Here is a 19383-nt window from a genome sequence, read left to right as displayed (position 1 = left end):
ACACAAATGAATTTATTTACAAAACAGTAATAGACTCACAGACATAGAAAACTTACAATTACCAAAAGGGAAAGGGAGTTGGGGAAGGATAAATTAGGAGTTTGGGATTAGCAGATACAAACTACTATATATAAAACAGATAAATAGCAAGGTCCTACTGTATAGCACAGGGAACTATATTCAATATACTGTAATAAACCACAATGGAAAAGAATATGAAAAAGAATATATAAATCACTTTGCTGTACATCAGAAACTAACACAACATTGTAAATCAACTATACTTCAATAGAAAAGAATTCATTAAAGGGTATGAAATGTCTCAAATGTGTGTGCACGTGCGTGTGTGCACGTGCGTGTGCACCACATGCACAAGGCATGATTAAATTTACATTTTGAAAAGATCCTCTGATTACAGCGTAGGGTACAGTGAAGGTTATCAAGAGGTTTTTTTTTTCTTTTTTTTTTTTGCGGTACACGGGCCTCTCACTGTTGTGGCCTCTCCCTTTGCGGAGCACAGGCTCCAGACGCGCAGGCTTAGCGGCCATGGCTCACGGGCCTAGCCGCTCATGGCATGTGGGATCTTCCCGGACAGGGGCACGAACCCGTGTCCCCTGCATCGGCAGGCAGACTCTCAACCACTGCGCCACCAGGGAAGCCCATCAAGAGGGTTTTTGCAACCATCCAGGCCAGTGGCAGCAAGGGTCGGGAGGAAGAGATGGATTTGGGAGATATTCCTATGGTAGTATTGATAGGGCAATACACACTGACACACAAGAAAAGCATATACATATGACAGTCATGAATATGTGGTACTGGGAGGGAGGAAAGGATAAAGGAAGGCAGGTGTTTCTGGGAGAGTTGTTTTAATGATAACCAGGAAGGGAAAATGAGTCCTCAGGGAGTTCTGATGAAGAGGGCTTCAGATGGGTAGAGAAAAGGGTAATTAGAAGCTTTGAAAAAGGTAGGGTATTTTGTACACAGTGTAATTTGGCAGTTCCTTTGCTTCACCTCCAATTGGTAAACAACTACATTTCTTGCAGCATCTAGTCTGATTTTTTAAAAATACAAATATAATGAATACATTCTTCATGCTAAAAAATCAAACATAAAAGTCTATCAAATAAAAGGGAAAGAAAACTCCTTTTCTCCATCTCTACTCCCTCTCTAGAGGTAACTCCTGATTCATTACACATAGTTTCAATCAGCTCAGTCAACGATGAGAAACAGTTTGAGGTGTATCTTTCAAGATCAAACTTTTTCTGCCTCATGCTTGAGTGAGCTGGTTGAAGCTATGTCTAATAAATGCCTTCTTTTACCTCTTTTCTTTACCTGAAAATGTCTTCCCTCATATTCCTTCTCTTCCTTGAGGCTAATTTCACCAGCTGGGCACTACATTCTCTTTCTTGTTGCTCTAAGGGCCATGTATCAGCAATGAGCTCTTTCTTACATCTTTAGTCTCTGTCTTCCTACTGATTCAGTTCCTTTAGGTTACAAGTTGTTCATCTCTTCATCCCCTTTTCAACACTGCCAAATTTGTCTACTTATTGGCCACCTCTACATACTTCTTGTAATCCAGTTTTTGATCTCACTGCTCTCCTGAAACTGCTTTCTTGAAGGGAGAGAGACCTCTGTGTCATGATATCCAAAAGCTTTTTCTGTTATCGTTATCAATTTCTCAGAAGCAACTGATGGTGGATACTACTCAAAAATCTGCATCTGGTCATCATCAATGGCTACGGCTCCATTAAAAAATCTTTTTTTAAAATATTTTTTTAAAAAACAACTTTATCAATATTCACATACCATACAATCCCCCCATTTAAAGTGTACAACTCAACAGCTTTTAGTATACTCACAGAGTTGTGCAACCGTCACCACAATGAATTTTAGAACATTTTTTTTTTACTGCATCACGTGGTTTGTGGGATCTTAGTTCCCCAACCAGGGATTGAACCTGGGTCCTCGGCAGTGAGAGCATGGAGTCCTAACCACTGGACAACCAGGGAATTCCCTAGAACATTTTCATCATCCCCCAAAGAAACACTGTACCCAATAGCAGTTACTACCTATTCCCACCACTCTTCGACCTCCAGCCCCTGGCAACCACTAACCTACTTTCTGTCTCTATGGATTTGTCTAATTTTGACCTTTCATATAAATGGAATTATATAATATGTGGTCTTTTGTGACTGGCTTCTTTCATTTCATTTAGCATAATGTTTTCAAGGTTCATCCATGTATTACTACCTCATTCCTTTTTATGGCCAAATAATACTCCATTGTTTGTATATACCACATTTTCTTTATTCTCCATTCATCTGTTGATAGACATTTGGGTTATTTCTATAATTTTTGGCTAATATGAGAAATGCTGCTGTGGACATGTTTTCATTTTTCTAATATACCTAGGAGTAGAATTGCTGGGTCATATGGTAACTCTCTGTTTAACCTTTTTTTTTTTTTTTTTTTTGCGGTACGCAGGCCTCTCACTGTTGTGGCCTCTCCCGTTGCGGAGCACAGGCTCCGGACGCGCAGGCTCAGCGGCCATGGCTCACGGGCCTAGCCGCTCATGGCATGTGGGATCTTCCCGGACCGGGGCACGAACCCGTGTCCCCTGCATTGGCAGGCGGACTCTCAACCACTGTGCCACCAGGGAAGCCCTGTGTTTAACCTTTTGAGGGAACTGCCTGACCGTTTTCCACAGGGGCTGCACCATTTTACATTCCCCCCAGCAATGTGTAACAGATGAGAGTTCCAATTCTTTCACATCTTCACCAACCCTTACTATTTTCTGTTTTTTTTTAAATTATGATATCCATCCTAGTGGGTATAAAGTGGTATCTCATTGTGGTTTTGATTTGCATTTCACTGATGATTAATGATGTTGAGTATCTTTTCATGTGCTTTTTGGCCATTTGTATATCTTCTTTAGAGCAAGGTCTATGCCCATTTTTAAAATGAGCCATTTTTCTTTTTAATATTGATTTGTAAGTGTTGATATATTATAAATACAAGTCCCTTATCAGATACATGACTTGCAAAAATTTTCTCCCATTCTATGGCTTGTCTTTAACTTTCTTGATAGTGTCATTTGAAGCACAAAAGTTTTAAATTTTGATGCAGTCCAATTTATCTATATTTATTCTGCTGCTTGTGCTTTTGGTGTCATGTCTAAGAGAGCAATATCTAATTCAAGGTCATGAACATTTACATCTATGTTTTCTTTTAAGTGTTTTATAGTTTAAGCTCTTACATTTAGACCGTTTAGGCTATATGGACTTAACTTTTGTATATGGTATGAGGTATGGGTCCAAAACCACTTTTTTTTGCATGAGATCCAGTCGTCCCAGCACCATTTGTTGAAAAGACTATTCTTTCCCCATTGAATTGTCTTGGCACTCTTTGAGTAAAATGAATTGACTGTACACATTTCTGGACTCTGAACTTTATTCCATTGCTCTAGATGTCTAGCCTCATTGCCAGCACCACACTGTCTTGATTACAGTAGCTTTGTAGTAAGTTTTAAAGCTGGGAAGTGCTCCAACCTTGTTCTTCCTTTTCAAGATTTTTTTTGGTTATTCCGGATTGAATTTCTGTATAAATTTTAGGATCAGCTTGTCAATTTCTACAGTCATCTGTGATTTAAAGCTCCATTTTGACCGTGCTGAACCTATCATCTTACCTCTTCTTCAATTCTTTGTCTCTAACAATACCCCATCCTTTCAGTAATCTGTGTTCAAAACTCTGAGGCCCTTTGTGATTCCTCCCTTTCCCTGCTCCTCTTCAGTTACCAGACTTGCACCAATCCCTCTCCTATTCTGTCCTTTCCACTCTCATGCTCTCATGGCAGTACTCTAATCTAGCACTTATGACCTCCTTGTGGATTACACCAATAGCTTCCTAATTAATTTCTCTGCCTCAAGTCTCTTACCTCTCTAATCCAACACCCCCCCCCCCCACACACCGCCATCAGATTAATTTTCCTTAGGGAAGGTTTTGATCAAGTCACTTCCTTACTCAAAAACGTTCAATATCTCTCCATTGTCTTTAGATGATGCTTAAAATTCTTAGCTTATGATTCAAAGTCCTTCATTATATGATTCCAGCCTACCTTTTGAATCTTATTTTCTAATAACTCCTTAACCTACGTTATTCTGTAGGCAAACTGAACTGTCCATGGTTCACCCCACTCACCTTGCACTTCCTTTTTGTCATGCACTTCCTTGTGCCTGAAAGTCACCTTTCTACATGTCTACATCATATCTATTTTTTAAAGGCTCACTCAAATTCCATCTCCTTCATGAATAAAAAATGATAATAATATCAGCTAACATGTATCGAGTACTTTATTAAAAACTGAGCACTGTTCTATGCACTTTATATGTATTAGCTCATGTGACTCATAACAATTTATAAAATAGGTGTTATCATTAATCCTATTCTATAATGGGGAAACAGCAGCATAGAGAGGTTAAGAAATCTGTACAAGATCACACAGCTATTAAGTGGCAAGCTGGCTTTTGAACCCAGGCCTCCTGGCACCAGTCCATGTTCTAAATCACCACAATATACCTGCTTCCATGATTTACCGTGCATCAGGTGCTTGTTCCAGCCACTTCACACATTATTTTGTATAACAGCAGTAGCAGGCACTGCATTATTATTTTTCGAGTGTTAACCTTAGCTCTAATTATACTATACCCTCATTCTAAAACCTTCGGCAGTTCCCCAAATGCTTGCAGAACATGGTACAAATTTTCATTGCCAAGAATTCCAGGTCCCGCGTGAGGTGATTCCCACCCACTTTTCCAATCTTTGCAAATTGTTCTTCTCATGCACTTGACAGTCCAGACAAACTAAACCATTGCTATTCTCTGTACAGAGCTCAGCCTTTCTGACTTTGATCTTGCTGTACCCTCTGCATAGAGCATCTTCCCCTGCAATCTCACACATTTAAACTTGACCCAGATTTCATAAACACATACACATTTACACACTTTGTAAAGATATAATAATTAGCTACCCTTTAGAAGCCAGATCAAATGTTACCTCCTCAATTAAGCCCTTTTCTGAAGTATCTTCTCCGTTTGAGTGCCCACTGCATTTTATCTCTTATGGTTCTTATAACTTTCCATGTTTCATTTTATTAGACTGTGTATGAATGTGAATATATATCTCTCTGTGTATCTATAATTTAAAAATTTCCACCAGCTCCCTTGAGGGTAGGCTTAATACTTTATACATAGGAGGCATTCAATAAATAGTTATTAAATGAATAAATGAATGAAATATCATTCCAGATTGCTTTTGGGAAAGCTTCCCTAACCACTGTAACAGTACTATCTGCTACACTGCAATCATTAATTTTAGGTTTTGGGAAAGTATAAAATCGCTTACCCAGAAAGGAGGGGGAGGACAGGCATCTCATTATACTACATTAGTAACTTCCCTATAAACACATAAGATATTCATTTGAAATAGCAATTTTCTTGATGAGAAACCGGATCCCTCAGTATTGAGCAGTCTGCTCTTCAGACAAGGCTATGCAAATGAGGATGAGAGGCTGTGGCAGCTGTTTCTACAGGCATTGATTTGGGGAAGGTGATTGGTGCCGGAGGTTGATAAAAGCCAGGGGTGATGACGTTAATGATGCTTTTAGATAAAAGGAAAAGCCCAAGAACCAAATTGTAGCATTATCCCCTTTTCTTTTATTCCATCAGGGTAGACCACAGCTTCTATGGTGTACCCTTGGGATCATTCACTGGTGCCACTTTACCTCTAATACCAGTGGTGGAACCTGGTTTTGTTTTGTTTGTTTTTAAATACATAAAGTTCTAAAAGATTCCTCTCAGGGAAATGGAATGCCAGAAAGATGGTGTGACAATTATTCTTAATCAATGTTGGTGATAGATTTGGTAACCCAGACTTGCCCCTCTATAGCTAGACCACTGATTGGTGCATACTCCTAGCAGGTTTGTCTCCTAACTGCTCGCTTGCAAATCAACCTTGACCAGCCTTATCATCTTTGTATTTTCCAGCAAGCACCCTCAGCACCCTCTAGAGATTTCCTCAACAGAGATTAAAGAAATGAGGAATTCAAAGTTGAAAAACCAAGAAGGGCAGGAAATGGAGAGAAGAGAGAAATATTTGCTACTAACACTGTGAGCTTCCAAAGTCAACGTGAGAAAATTTATTGCCAACAGCAAAACCCTTTCTATGATAAACATTTTAAACCTATTGCATTGTATGGGATTCAGAGGGGGGATTGCGTTAAGGACTCAAAGATGGCTAATCAGTCTCAAATGGGAGCTTGTCAACTTTTCACAGGTATTGTCTTCTCTAAATTCCCTCAGTCATATCTCAACTCAGGTACTGCTGACTCATTCTGCAAAAACTCAACCTGCGGGGGATGCAGCATATGGTAAATGCCTCGGGGATTCCTGAATATCTATTACAAATGGTTCAGGGATGCAGGGAACTGGGGGGGGGGGCTCCCTGAGGTGAGGATGATGTGTCATTTTGTTTGGGGCCATGGGTGCCTCTTGGACATATCCAGAAGACATTTAATTTCCTATAAGTCTCTCTTTCTGCTTTTAGCATCAGACAAGGTGTACTGATTCCATTAACATCTTTAGGATAAAACAAAACAAAACACCCAAAGCTATAAAAGAAAAACAAACAAACCAACCTCAAACCTCTAAACCCCCAACCTTCCCAAACAATCCTCAGATTGCTTTTGCTGTTTTATTTTTTAAGATGTAGTTTCTTAATATTTTACAGGGGCATCTTTTCTCTCTTGCTGAGTCCATTATACAGAAACACAGATTCTAATTGGCATCCCTTTCTAACATGCTTTGTAGTAAGTAATTCCACTCATCAATTATGTCACCTTGGCAACAAAAAGGGCTGTGCACTATTTTTAGTTTATTATTACTTATCTCTTTACCTCTTTGAAGTACACCATTCTCATTCACACAGGGGAAAGTGAGTCATCTAGAATTAAAGGGCGGTAGGCCTAGAGTGAATGTCGGAGCTAGAATTAGAACACTAATTCTAATTCAAATCTAGTGCTCTTTTCACTAAACCCCAGTGCTCTTTGGCTCTCCGCATTCTGAAAGGCCCAAGGCCCTAGGAAGCAGAATATATATTATCTGCACAGGGGGTGGAGTAGGTGGAGAGGCAGGCTGGTTTGGAGAGCTAAACCGAAACAAACCAACCAAACCAAAACCAAACCAAAAAACCCCAAAATGGAAGAGGGCTTAAAGAATATGAATCCTAAGTCTAGCTATACTAATGACTCTTTATTTGACCTGGGGTAGGTCATTTTACTGCTCTATAACCACCAGGACCCCTCACACAAGCCCAGATTACATTTTGCTATGCATCATATTATTTGGGCATGTCTCATCCACCCCCTTTGCAGCCTCCACAGCATGGAGTTCAGGGAGAACACTGGACTTGGGGGTCAAGACAAAGTTGGATCCAGTGCTTGCAATAGCAACTTGGACAAATCACTTCTCTGAACCGTCTCTGTAAAACAAGAATATTCTCTCCCTCACAGGGTTATTATGAGGATTAAATGATATAACATTTGCAAAAGTCTTCTCCCAGCACCAAGCACATGGTAAGCACTCCCTAATGTTGAATGAATAAATGAATGGCCTTAAGTCAGGCCCTTCGAGTGCTATGTTAATTCCTTCAGCCCACTAGGATATTGTTGAGTTCAGCACAGCACACCATAGCAGTGACTTCCTGAATGGTACTCTAATGTTCCCCAAAGGCAGAGAGAAATTTCAGAGTGTCACTGCCTGGTTATACCTGTTCTGGGAATACAGTAATTCCTTTTCCAGTGCTGCCAATCTATTACCTTTCACCAAACACAAAATTCACTTTAAGAAGGGGCAGAAACACAAGTGCCTTTCTGTTAGATAGAGGTTGGGAGAATATATTATTAAAATTGAAACCGACTTCTCTGATTTCTTAGCAAAAAATCAGATTGGAAGCCAAACAGCTATTTGGCCTTTGCAGACCCTGGATAGTGATGCCCTTGGGGGAAAGGAGAGAGTTGGAGTCATTCCAAACTGTAGTTACAACATTTATGTGTATATTTACTGCTTGTGCTTATGCTCTCCGCACTTAGTTTTTACTCTCTAAGCCTTGAAGAATTCACAGTTTACCTAGAGCACAGTTTTAATACATACGGGTAGAAATATAGGCCTATATCTCTGTTTCTCATTTCCTAATCATATTTTCTACACTCCCTATATACCTGATACTTCTTCTTTTTCAATTCACTTGCTCTGATTTTTGAACTTAGGTAGACAATAATGATTTGCTAACAATAAACATGACCCTAGCCCTTCCCTCACCCTTCTTTACCCAGGAGGCCTCCCTAAGATTCAAAGTCGAAATCCTGCCATATAGTTAGCACCTGGTGCAGCTCATCAAAATATAATATCCTTTCCCAGATGATTGGAAATCTCTGCCATGCCGTCACACAATGAGGTGTGCAAGAAAAGAGTTTGGGGATTGATTTTCATCATTAACTTGATATTGCATGGTTTTTGTGGGACTTAAAAATAAATGCATTTTTATTACTTTTAAGTACTGCACATAGACTAACTCCAACTCATCATATTTTAGCAGTTATTTTTCTGGGGCAGGATGTATTTTAAACATGCCTATGTTAGAGTGTCTGGTGGATCATTTAGGATCAGTGTCCTGTTGCTTGATGAAATCCAGATCACTCCAATGAAATCCAGATGGGGAAATTGGGTCTCTGGCAACGGCTGCCAGATCTTCTCCATATGAAATCTCTCTAGTCTGTATGCAAATTCAAAACTCCATATCCTGGAAATCCCAAACCAATCAAGTGGCGCTCCGCTTCTTAGTTACTGGACTAAACATAGGGAAGCGATTCATTCTTCCCTGAGGAAATAAGCATGTCTTACATACATCTATCTTGGCACAAAAAGGGCTGGCTAAGCAAATTAATAGTGTAAACAGGACTGTGCTGGGGAATGTTTGTCCTACTTAAGAGAATAAACTTTTTATGCACTTTTTGCACATCCACTTGTATACAAATAATTGATATGCTAATTACAAATGATTCTTAAAGCCCTTTCCCTGAGGTACTGTACGATGCTGTTAGTCTAGTTTGAATTACTAGCGTGTCCAGTGCTTGAAAATAATAAAAATGTATTTAAAAATATTCCATAATTCAGACTGGCTTTCCTCTTATTAGGCTGAGTTAGTGAGGCTTGCCTATAATTAAATAGGATAGATGTTTTTCTACTTTCATCCCTAATATATTTAAGGTGGTCCCCCTACCACCCTGCCCCAACCCCAGCATCCCTCACCTTCCTCTGCAGGATTCTCCTGCCCAGGGCGAGCATATACAAACCCCTTTGCATCCAGCTCACTCCTCAGCAGCACTTGCACGGTCTCTAGGCAAATGCACATACCCTTTCGCTTTTTAACTTGTTAGCTGATTATTTGATATGGCTTTCTTTGAGGTGTCTTTTCTTTGGTCCTGCTTTAAGTACCAGTGGGTATGGCTCTTTCCTGATGGTTCAGTGGGTAACAGCACATGGAGAGCAAAGCCCGGCCAAACTTAGCATTGGGCCTTTTTGTCAGGTGGGGGACATCAGATTTAACTAAATCTCTGTACAGCCTATGTCAACAGGATACAACAAAGCAGGCAGCTCATCAGTGCTGGCTGCTGCCGGGTGAATGACAGTGTCAGGCAGTCATTCAGAGCTGTAACCTGTGAGAGTGGAGCGTAAAGGGCAGGTTTTTTAGGCTAGAGCGAGGGGACAGAGCAGTGATGAAAGAATACGAGAGGGGAGAGAATTAGGAAGGGGGAGGGGGTACATGGTGGAGAGAAGCTAAGAGGAGTAATATGAATTTTGATGTTAGAATGTCCCACCAAGCACAGACATATTCAAATTTAGGATTCTTTTCAGGGCAGCCCTACGTTAGAGGGTGTAATTCTCAAGTTTTCCATTTATGAGTCAGGTCTTCCTGCCTCTGGGTAGTTTCAGAGCATGTTCTAGCCTCAGAACCTATTACTGCTGTGGAAGAAGAATCAGGTCACTTTCTCCAGGGGGCAGGGATCATTCAGCACTAAGAAGAGAGCAGAGAAGGTACACATCATAGTGACAGAACAAACCCACCGAATTCCAGGAGATGGTCCTCCTGGACTTACATGAAAAAAAAATAAATCGCCTAGGAAGACTGCTTAGGGGTAGGGGCTGTCATGGTGTCAGGGCTACTTGGTGCAGGAGTTTAGGAACTTGTCATGAAAGCCACTGGTTGAGCGAGGAAGAAAGATATAAGAACTGTCCTTCTCAGCCACATAGCACAAGGAGATCAGCTCGGTGCTTTGTGACCACCTAGAGGGGTAGGATAGGGAGGATGGGAGGGAGGGAGATGCAAGAGGGAAGAGATATGGGGATATACGTATAGCTGATTCACTTTGTTATAAAGCAGAAACTAACACACCATTGTAAAGCAATTATACCCCAATAAAGATGTTAAAAAAAAAACAAAACTGTCTTTCTAACCACCTGGATATAAAGCTCAAAGGATCAGGTGAGGGAAAAAAAACCAGTTCTCCACTGCCACCCTAACCAAGTACGGGGGACAAGGCAGGCTCACTGATGGAGGGTTCAGGACAACACAGTTAATTAAGCACAGTAGCCTCCCCCCCTCCAAATTATCCTATACTCTTAGGCACTTAATGTCTTTTGAATTTAATATTATATTTTAAAAGACACATCAAATTAGGAACATTAAATGAATGGCCCGCTTTGGTCTCATTTCCACCTGTGCCTAATATTAACAGTGAATTTAATTAGTGTCTGAGTCATCCATTTTCCAGAAACAACAGGCAATTTGCATCTGCCATACCACACAGAGGCAGAATAGAAGTTTATCAAACAGAACAAAAGCATTGACTACAAATATCTTACTTATGGAGGGCTGAGTTCGATGTTCCAGGCTCATACAAGGAAGTAGCAGCTTCCATGACCTTTATCACCGGGCCATAGTGACCTAGTAATGATCAAGGTGGTATAGGTGTGACCCGAATGAAGAGAGGTAATTTTTTTTTTTTTTTTGCGGTAAGCGGGCCTCTCACCGTTGTGGCCTCTCCCGTTGCGGAGCACAGGCTCCGGACGCGCAGGCCCAGCGGCCATGGCCCACGGGCCCAGCCGCTCTGCGGCATGTGGGATGTTCCCGGACCGGGGCACGAACCCGTGTCCCCCGCCTCGGCAGGCGGACTCCCAACCACTGCACCACCAGGGAAGCCCCAAAGAGAGGTAATTTTGTAAAGAATTTTCACCAGCTCTCAGAGTGTAATGAAAATGGGGATGAAGATGGAAGTAAGGCTATATAATTTTTTGTTCTCAAATGCAAATTTCTAAAGAGTTCTTCCCTTCTCATCAGATGAAAGAGAATTTTGAAAAAATTTGTATTGCTTAAAATATTTATGTATGATTATGTGTTCTTATAGGATTTGCCACATCACCAAGCTCAAATGATTAGGCTATAATCGTTGGGTTCTCTTTCACTGAGGATCTATCTACCTGCTTCTAAAATTGAATGATAAGGAATCTGGAGTCCCAAGTGGAAGATAAATTCAAGATGACATCATTATAATGAAAGAAAAACCTATCGTCATTAAAACATCTCTTCTTTAAATATAACATTAAAATTCAATAGGGAAAGAAAACATTTCACTTAAATATCCTTTAGTGATGTCCCTTGGTTCTCATTTTATTCCATTGGTATTGGATGAACAAATTATAGCATGGATGGAGAATCTCTACCCTATATGTAGATATGGCCTGCTAGGACCAAGAGATGATATAAATTATGCCTACAGTTGCAAAAATGCATAATGTTAAAAGTCTTCAGCAATACTAGTCCCCCAAAAAACACATGAAAAGAATTGTGTGAGGAGACCTCTATATAATGACATGTGACACTATTCACTTTCTAAAGAAGGAAGTCAGGATTTTCTCCGTTGAAAATAAAGGAAAAAGCAGATTTACAGAATCTCCATGTTTCCAAACTTTAATCAGAAATTTAAAACCTAAGAAGTAAAATCTCACAATATTTATTCTTGTTTTTGATGCATAAAATTACAAATTAAATCCTTAGGATTAAGAGCTTTTTTTTTAATTGGCAAAAATCTAAGTTGTACTTTCACAAACATAAGCACAATGGATTGTGTATACTACAGGTCTTGTGGTTCATTTGCATAATCTTAAATGGTTTTTTTTTAGGACTTTTCTGCAATCCCCGGAGATAAAAATTTCCAAGAAGTCTTGGGGGGTGGTATTTTTTCCTTGTGAAAACATTTCATACTTCCATGTGATACTTTGGGGACAATGTAGCCGATGGTTAATGCTAGCTGTGTGACCTTAAACAAATCAACCTTTCTAAGCTCCAGTTTTCTCATTTATAAGATGGGAATAAGAATACCTACCTTTGCAGGTATTATAGATTGTACATTGCTATAAGTATCAAATGGAAAAAATCAAATAAATGATTAGTACAATTCCTGGCACAGGCAAGTCCTCCCTAGGAGCTAAGCTCCAGGGTGTGGGAGCCTCATCTGTTTTGTTTACCACCACCAGTACCTACGTACAGGGCGGGCATGAAGCAGACACTCAATAAATATTTGTCGAATGAATGAATAAAATAGTGTCATTATACTAAAATATAAACAAATCCCCTATGTTGTTGTATTTTGCTCCCCCTTTATTCTTGTTAATTAATGTTTTAAAAATCCTATAAGGTGACTTGAGGCACTTGATTCTTTTGTAGGAAGGTCAGAGTGGCTTCAGAGAGGTGAATTTTGGCCCCAGACCCATAAGGAATGAATCCTGTGCTTAAAACACTACTGACTTGTATTTCAGGGGCCATGTCAGGCTCTAAGGAAAATTCTCACACAATAAATATAAACCACAGAGACACTATATGGTTTTTTTCCTCTTCCTCATTGAATAGCAGCAGAGCTCAGTATAGATGGAAGAAGGAATTCCCCACAGGAATAAAAGCTTGGGTTTAAATGAGCTATTCCTTTAATGAGCTTGCTGTTGTCCTAGAGAACAAGTTCTTTCTGAGTAGGCTATCCTGGTTATCCCAAGCACAGTAGAATCATTTGAAAAAAACAGTTGAAGGGCTATAAAAATTATTTAAAATAGAAAAGTATAATATTTCTCTCATAAAAGAAAGGAGGCAAAAATATTATTTTTGTTGTTGTTGTTCTTTTAACTTCCGGAGTCCCTGAAGTTTTCTTTAGGTCAATGGTCTTTGATGGCAAAAAAAGGTTTCTTTTAATTTTGAGTTACAGAATATAAGCCATAGGACTCAAGGTAAACAGGCCAAATTACAGGAAGATTCTTATTTTAATAACTACTACTGTGAACCCTAGTTCACTAGAATAAGATTATTTCTTTGGTTGGACTGATAGCTCTTACTAGCAAAGTTTTGCATATGTGGATATAAAGACTACTATTGATTGAGAAGCCCTGCTTAATAGGGCCTTTCATAAGTCCTATTCATTGAGAAGCCTGTTTAACAATGTGTTTTCCTTTTGGTGAAATATTTATGCAGTGTCTGTACTTAATTATTTTACAAAGTTGAATAGCTGAATATTCTTAACGAAATGTGAGGTTTTTTCCCCCAAATATTGTGTCAACTTTAGTATGCTTTGTATCCATACATACCATAAGTACCATATATATAGCTTTCCTATGAGATATATCCCAATAACTGGACATTTAGTAAAGAATGCTTTCTGGCTGTTAGGGCTGTAAAATTATAGGTAGGATACAAACTAAGAAGTTTGGACACAACTCTGAAATTCTTCTTCAAGTTATGCATATGTCATGACAGCTCACAGTGGGCAAGTAGTTTGGTCATCCTGCAAGATTTAAGGGTTCAGAGAGGTACCCCTCTTGAACCAACCGCAAGAAGTACTGGTTATTTGTCCTTTTCTCCTAGACTCCTTAACTATAAATGTTCCCAAAGTCATCAACACAGCCTTCTGGGTAGTAGTTTAAACATTATTAAGATTATCTCATATTGCATTCAAATACAATTAGAGAGCAAACAGGTTAAACAAAGGCAGAGCAGTATTTTCTCTTTCAGATGACAGAGCCTGGGAATTAGCAAACGGTCCTTTTGGCAAAACAGCTTTCCTCTCCCATCAAACTTTGCCTGTATATAAATTATGGGAAGCTTTTGGGAATTGTGACCCTTGCCCTTCTAAATTAGCATGGAATGACCTAGGGAGCTCTCACTGTGAAATTGTCTTTTTCATAAAATGGAGCTTTTAGTGCTGAAAACCTTCAGGTAAAGATTCCATTTCCAGTCTATTAAAAAGGAAACCCTAAGACATTTTTTTAAAATAAAGAGAGTATATTCAACCTTAAGATGAAACCATTAAGTTCCTGCCTAGCTGGCAAAGTGAAAAAAGGCTACAGCAGAGGAAAAAGACATAAGGAAAAAAGGAAGAAAAGAAGGAAGGAAGGGAAAGAAAAAGGGCTCCTGAATCCCACAGGGAGATGTAGTTCAGGAGCAAATTAATGGCAAACGAAAATTAGAGCATCTTGTAAGTGAACCAGCAATAAGAGGTCCTTTATTTATCACAGGTAAGAAGTGAGCCAGGAAACCAGTGGGCTCATAGAACAAAAAGGATGAAAAAGAGATTGCAGATGAACTGAATGACCTTTTTACACAAGTGAGCTATTTCCGTCTACTCTGTCTTTTGAGGTAGGCAGATGAGCCAGATGTCATAATGGTAAATGAACAAGACATTCTGGTTCTAAGCAACAAACTAGAAATAGTCAAAAACATAATGACTGGGACTAAGCGATACAGTTACTAGGGCTGACCCTCTGCAAAACTATTTAGGTGGCAAAGATTGTTTTGTTGTTTGTGCCCCTTTCCCATTACTGCTTCTCTGAATGCTCAGGGTGCTCACACTCTAACCTTTTCAAAATCTGCTGTCAAGAAAAGCTCTGTGGAACCGTACATCCATGGCAGAGTTAGGGTAAGGAGGAGAGGTTCCATTTTAAGGCCTATTTCTAATTGTAGAATAAAAGTATGTTTCCTGTTAAAGGAATTTCAGATATTAGTCCAACAGATGGGAGAGATGTTTGGGTCAGAAAGCCTTCTTGGCACCCTTGGAATCAGAACTGCCTTCATGCAACACCCTGACCACATGACTTCTGAAAGAAGTCAAAGGGAAAAATGATTGTCCCTCTAATCAAAACCTGGAGCCTGTTATTCTAGGTGATCGCTGTGAGGTTTGCCGGTGCGGCTCCACAGGTAAAACGGGCCCTTGGAACTATAAACTGACGAGTGTCTGGTACTCTGGTAGGCAAGCTAGAAGAATCTTTAATAAACGCTGGCTATCTGAACACCGGGGTGGAGGCGGCAACATGGTTTCTGTAAAGGGAAATCATGTGTGATCCTCCACGGAGCTTTTCCTTGGGGCTAAACTCACTTTTAAAATGTTTAATTAAGTTTGATACCAAGGCTGTTTTTAAACATGAAATTCTATGGGATTACAATTTTTAAAAATCATGTAGTAGGAACTGGTTTAGAGAGAGAAAGGAAATTTAGGGGAGAAACAGACATTTTTCTGATTGAAGAAGGGTAAGTAGTAGACTGGCTTGGGGGTGGGCACTGGGAAATCCTCAAGTCTGCAGATGATACTCAGCTTTTCTGGGCAGTGAAATGCCAAGGTGATGGGGAGAAAGGAAGACCTCAGGAGGTTTTATGACTGGCAGATGAGCTTCAATAGGGGCACATGTAAGGTAATCCATTTAGGGAAGGCCAGAGATTACAAACTACACTTGCAGGATGATGAGTGCTGACCTTTCAATTAAGGCCCAGGAAAAAGCTCTAGGAAACCCCGTGGACAGAGCACTGAAGAGAACAACCTATTTTCCTGATATGGCAAAAAAAAAAAAAAAAAAAAAGGCAACAAAATGTTGGGCACTGTCAATAAGGGGATTAAAAGAAAAACAAAATAATTCTCCTTTTACATAGAACTACAGGACATTTTTGGTAAAGTTACGTAAGCAGCTCTGATCTGCACATATCAAGAAGGACAGAACAGAGCCCAAGAGGAACAAAGAAGGGCAATTAAAACCATCAATGGCAGGCTCAAAAAAATAAAAGAAAAAGAGGGCTTTTCAGTCTGACAATGCAGAGGTAGCCAGGGGACATGATCAAAATATGAAGAGGCTAGGGCTGCTGCTGATGACCCAGCTTGCCAAAACTCTTGAGCTAAGAGGCATCTTTGAAGCATAAAGTTTTTATTTTTTAATACCTCTACTTTGTTTATACAACTGCCAGTGATGACGGCCAGTGCAGGCTCCTTGGGGAAGTCCCTGTTTCCACCAGAAGGTTGGGAGAAATCTGAGCCGAGTGGGAGAGGGATCAAAAGCACCTCAATCCCCTCAACCTTAAGTAATGTTGACTTGCTGACTTCTAGTCAGACTCACTTTCTCTACTGCCAATGTCAGCAGTGAATTTGTACCTGACCAATCTCAATTTTCACAAATATGAGTTTAGCCACCCTCTTCCCCATTCCGTAGGGCTTTTCAGCCCCAATGGTCTGATCTACACAGTGGCACCAAACTGTCTGCCTACAAGTGGCTGTAATGTAATCCTTAACCATAGCGCAAAAAGAACAGATTTCTGACTCCAATTTTAATACAACGGATAGAACTCAAGAACTCGTAATAAAGAACTCTCTAATATTCACACCAGTGGATGGAAGCAGATCTCCATAACAGAAAGCTGAAACTGACCCTCCCAGGCTAATGAAATCATATTATATGCAGGTTTTAGCTAAGAAACTAGTAGGCAAGGGATTCCCCAGGACAGCCGAGAAGCTCTGCTCTTGGGAAGGCCTTAATCATACAGAGTGGCAGGTAAGATCAAACTGAGAGTGTGGCTCTGGTCCAAACACTCTGCTCTCCCAGACAGGGGATGGTTACCTGATCAAATAAGCATAGTGAGCAGTGTACAAAAGCTATGTGAGTATATAGTAGCTTTTTAATTTTTTTTCAAATGGTTCTTTGAAAACAAGAATTCTGTGGGATTGGGGGCCATTGCATTCTACAGAAAAGTAATGTACTTGTTACTGGCTCAGCACTGCAGCTATACCTTTCGCAGATGTGGTAATACTTCTCATCCTGTATGCCATCCTGAATGGGCACATTTACACTGTAGTACCGTCCCTTCCCTAGGCCGACATCAGACACATCACCTGTTCCTGTCAAAGAGAGGAACACGGAGAACAGTTTTAAGAACATGAGAATTAGAAAACTTGAAGGCTTCTCTGATAGCAATTCAGAAAATCAAAAGGTCAATTAGCAGAACAATCTTGAATGAATGATGGTTTCTAAGGGAATGAAATTTAAAAAAAAACTGTTGTAAACAGTATTGGGGAAGTAGGAAAACTGTAAGAAAATGGGAAAACCTTAGTCTCCATCTTGCTGGATCAAATGAACAAAAAAAATAGAGATTAACTTCTTCACTAGATTTTTCATACGTCTCAGATTGACATAATACTAATATATCATCGCACTTATCAGGATGTTGAGGGTTACACAGGCTACCTGATAGTACTGTAAGTGTAAGTGAGCTGTCTATTGACAGTCCATGAAAATCATCTGGAAAAAGCAGCAGCATTACATTCCTTTTATCGCTGTCACCTGAAATGACCTATGTTAAATGTTTTGCATGGAGTAGCACCAATATGGCATTCACAGCATGCAGCTATCGAAATATAAGATATAAGAAATGTATAGAACTGCAGTATTTATTCCTCAAATGTAATACTGAGCACACAGATCACTTGCCTGGGAAAAATCCTGGGGAGAATTTGTGCAGGGACACCGTCATGACTTTGGAGGTGAAACTGAAGGCATCTTCTACACCTACCAGAGAAAGAAATGGCAGAAGAATCACTTCATATATACAAATCTCTGTTTTCAACAACTGAAACTCTAGAAAGCAGCTGTGGGAAGGAAGAGAGAGGAGAAGGTAGCAATAATAAAGCTAGCAAGCTGAGGAATAAAAGTAACAAAACTCTGGTCTTGGATCTCTGTCATTACAAGATGAGGTAGAACTCTGGCCTCAAGCGAAGTTTGGGGTTCCTTTTCAAATTCACTCAAGTTAAAGCTGGACATTTCCAAGCAATGGGGATGCACAGGCTCTCTTTGACAACCTGTTCTAAAAGGTGGGGAAGGGCTGGAGCTCATAATTGAGGCATTGTCAACAGAGCTGCATAAAGGAAACTGGCACCATCTTGGAAGTTTTATGTTTTGTTTCAGTGGTTCTAAGTTAAATTCTTGGGATTTTTTTCAAAGAAGTACAATGTGGCAACCCTTTGAAAAACATGACCAATACGAACATTAGGCATTACATAGTGAAAATCTAATTATAAAATGCCTCTCTATAATACAGATTTGGTTATAAATGCAGTTCACCCAAAGTTCCGTGTGTACTAAGTAACTTATAGTACATGTTTCTGGCTAAAACATGGAAGTAGCCCTTAATAGCAGCTTGAATGACAGCTTTTTAAAGCCTGGAGAAAGACAGGAGGAAAAACTTCTAGAAAGGAGTCTCCTTTCCATTTTAACAGTCAGAAAATGAAGAGAGGCCTGGGAGATAGAAGATGTCTCTAACAAGCCACTACTTATTCAGATAAACATGCTGCCCACCTCTACACTTTTCCTCCCAGAACCACATACTGTATTCAGATAATCCGTTTGTAAAATGGAAGAACTCTTAGCAAATTCATGTATTACCCTCTTTGATACTTTGAATAAAGAAATTGTCTCTGTTTACTTAATGCTTTCAGTCTTCATTAGAGGCCAACAGAGACCTTAAAAAAATATTGACTCTATTTGTATATCACAGGTATGTTTGAATTTCCCAAGCCTTATGTTTTGCCCTGGGGAGGCAGTTAAAACCAGTTAAAGGCTCCAGGCACAAGGCATTAGGTAAACAAAATAAAACAAAAGAAAATAAATTAAAATAGCATTTTAACTTAGAAACGGAAGTATAGACAAGGATAATTCATGAAAATCCTGATTATTTATCCATCCAGAAAGGTGTACAAATTTATACTTCTCTCAATGGTGTGTAAGAGTTCCCGTTTTCTGACATCATGACTGACACTGGGTATCATTATTCTTTTTAATCTTAGGCAGAAAGAACCGTCTTGTTCTAATTTGCATTTCTCTGAGTCTTATGGTGTTGAGCACCTTTTCATATGTTTAGTAGCCATTTGTATCACTTCTCATGGGAGATGCCATTAGGTGTTGTTAGAAAATGATACTT

At 39.6% G+C, this 19383-nt stretch overlaps 1 protein-coding gene across 7 annotated transcripts in view; it reads right to left on the bottom strand.

Moving 5' to 3' along the window:
- HDAC8 (histone deacetylase 8) overlaps positions 1-19383 on the bottom strand; it is a 243008-nt gene that overhangs the window by 141530 nt on the left and 82095 nt on the right. For all 7 annotated transcript variants that reach the window (XR_010940040.1, XR_010940041.1, XM_067723758.1 and 4 more), the window contains exons 6-7: positions 17898-17975; positions 17200-17308 (exon numbers count right to left, since the gene is read on the bottom strand). Coding sequence is in view for 5 of the 7 variants with exons in the window: in XM_067723758.1 (XP_067579859.1) it covers positions 17200-17308; positions 17898-17975 (187 nt within the window). In the remaining 2 variants the exon portion in view is untranslated. The remainder of the gene's footprint in view (positions 1-17199; positions 17309-17897; positions 17976-19383) is intronic.

The sequence above is a fragment of the Pseudorca crassidens genome, chromosome X, assembly GCF_039906515.1.
Source record: "Pseudorca crassidens isolate mPseCra1 chromosome X, mPseCra1.hap1, whole genome shotgun sequence".
Lineage (NCBI taxonomy): Eukaryota > Metazoa > Chordata > Mammalia > Artiodactyla > Delphinidae > Pseudorca > Pseudorca crassidens.
Note: the sequence above shows the minus strand (reverse complement) of the source record. Positions and strands in the feature narration are given on the sequence as shown.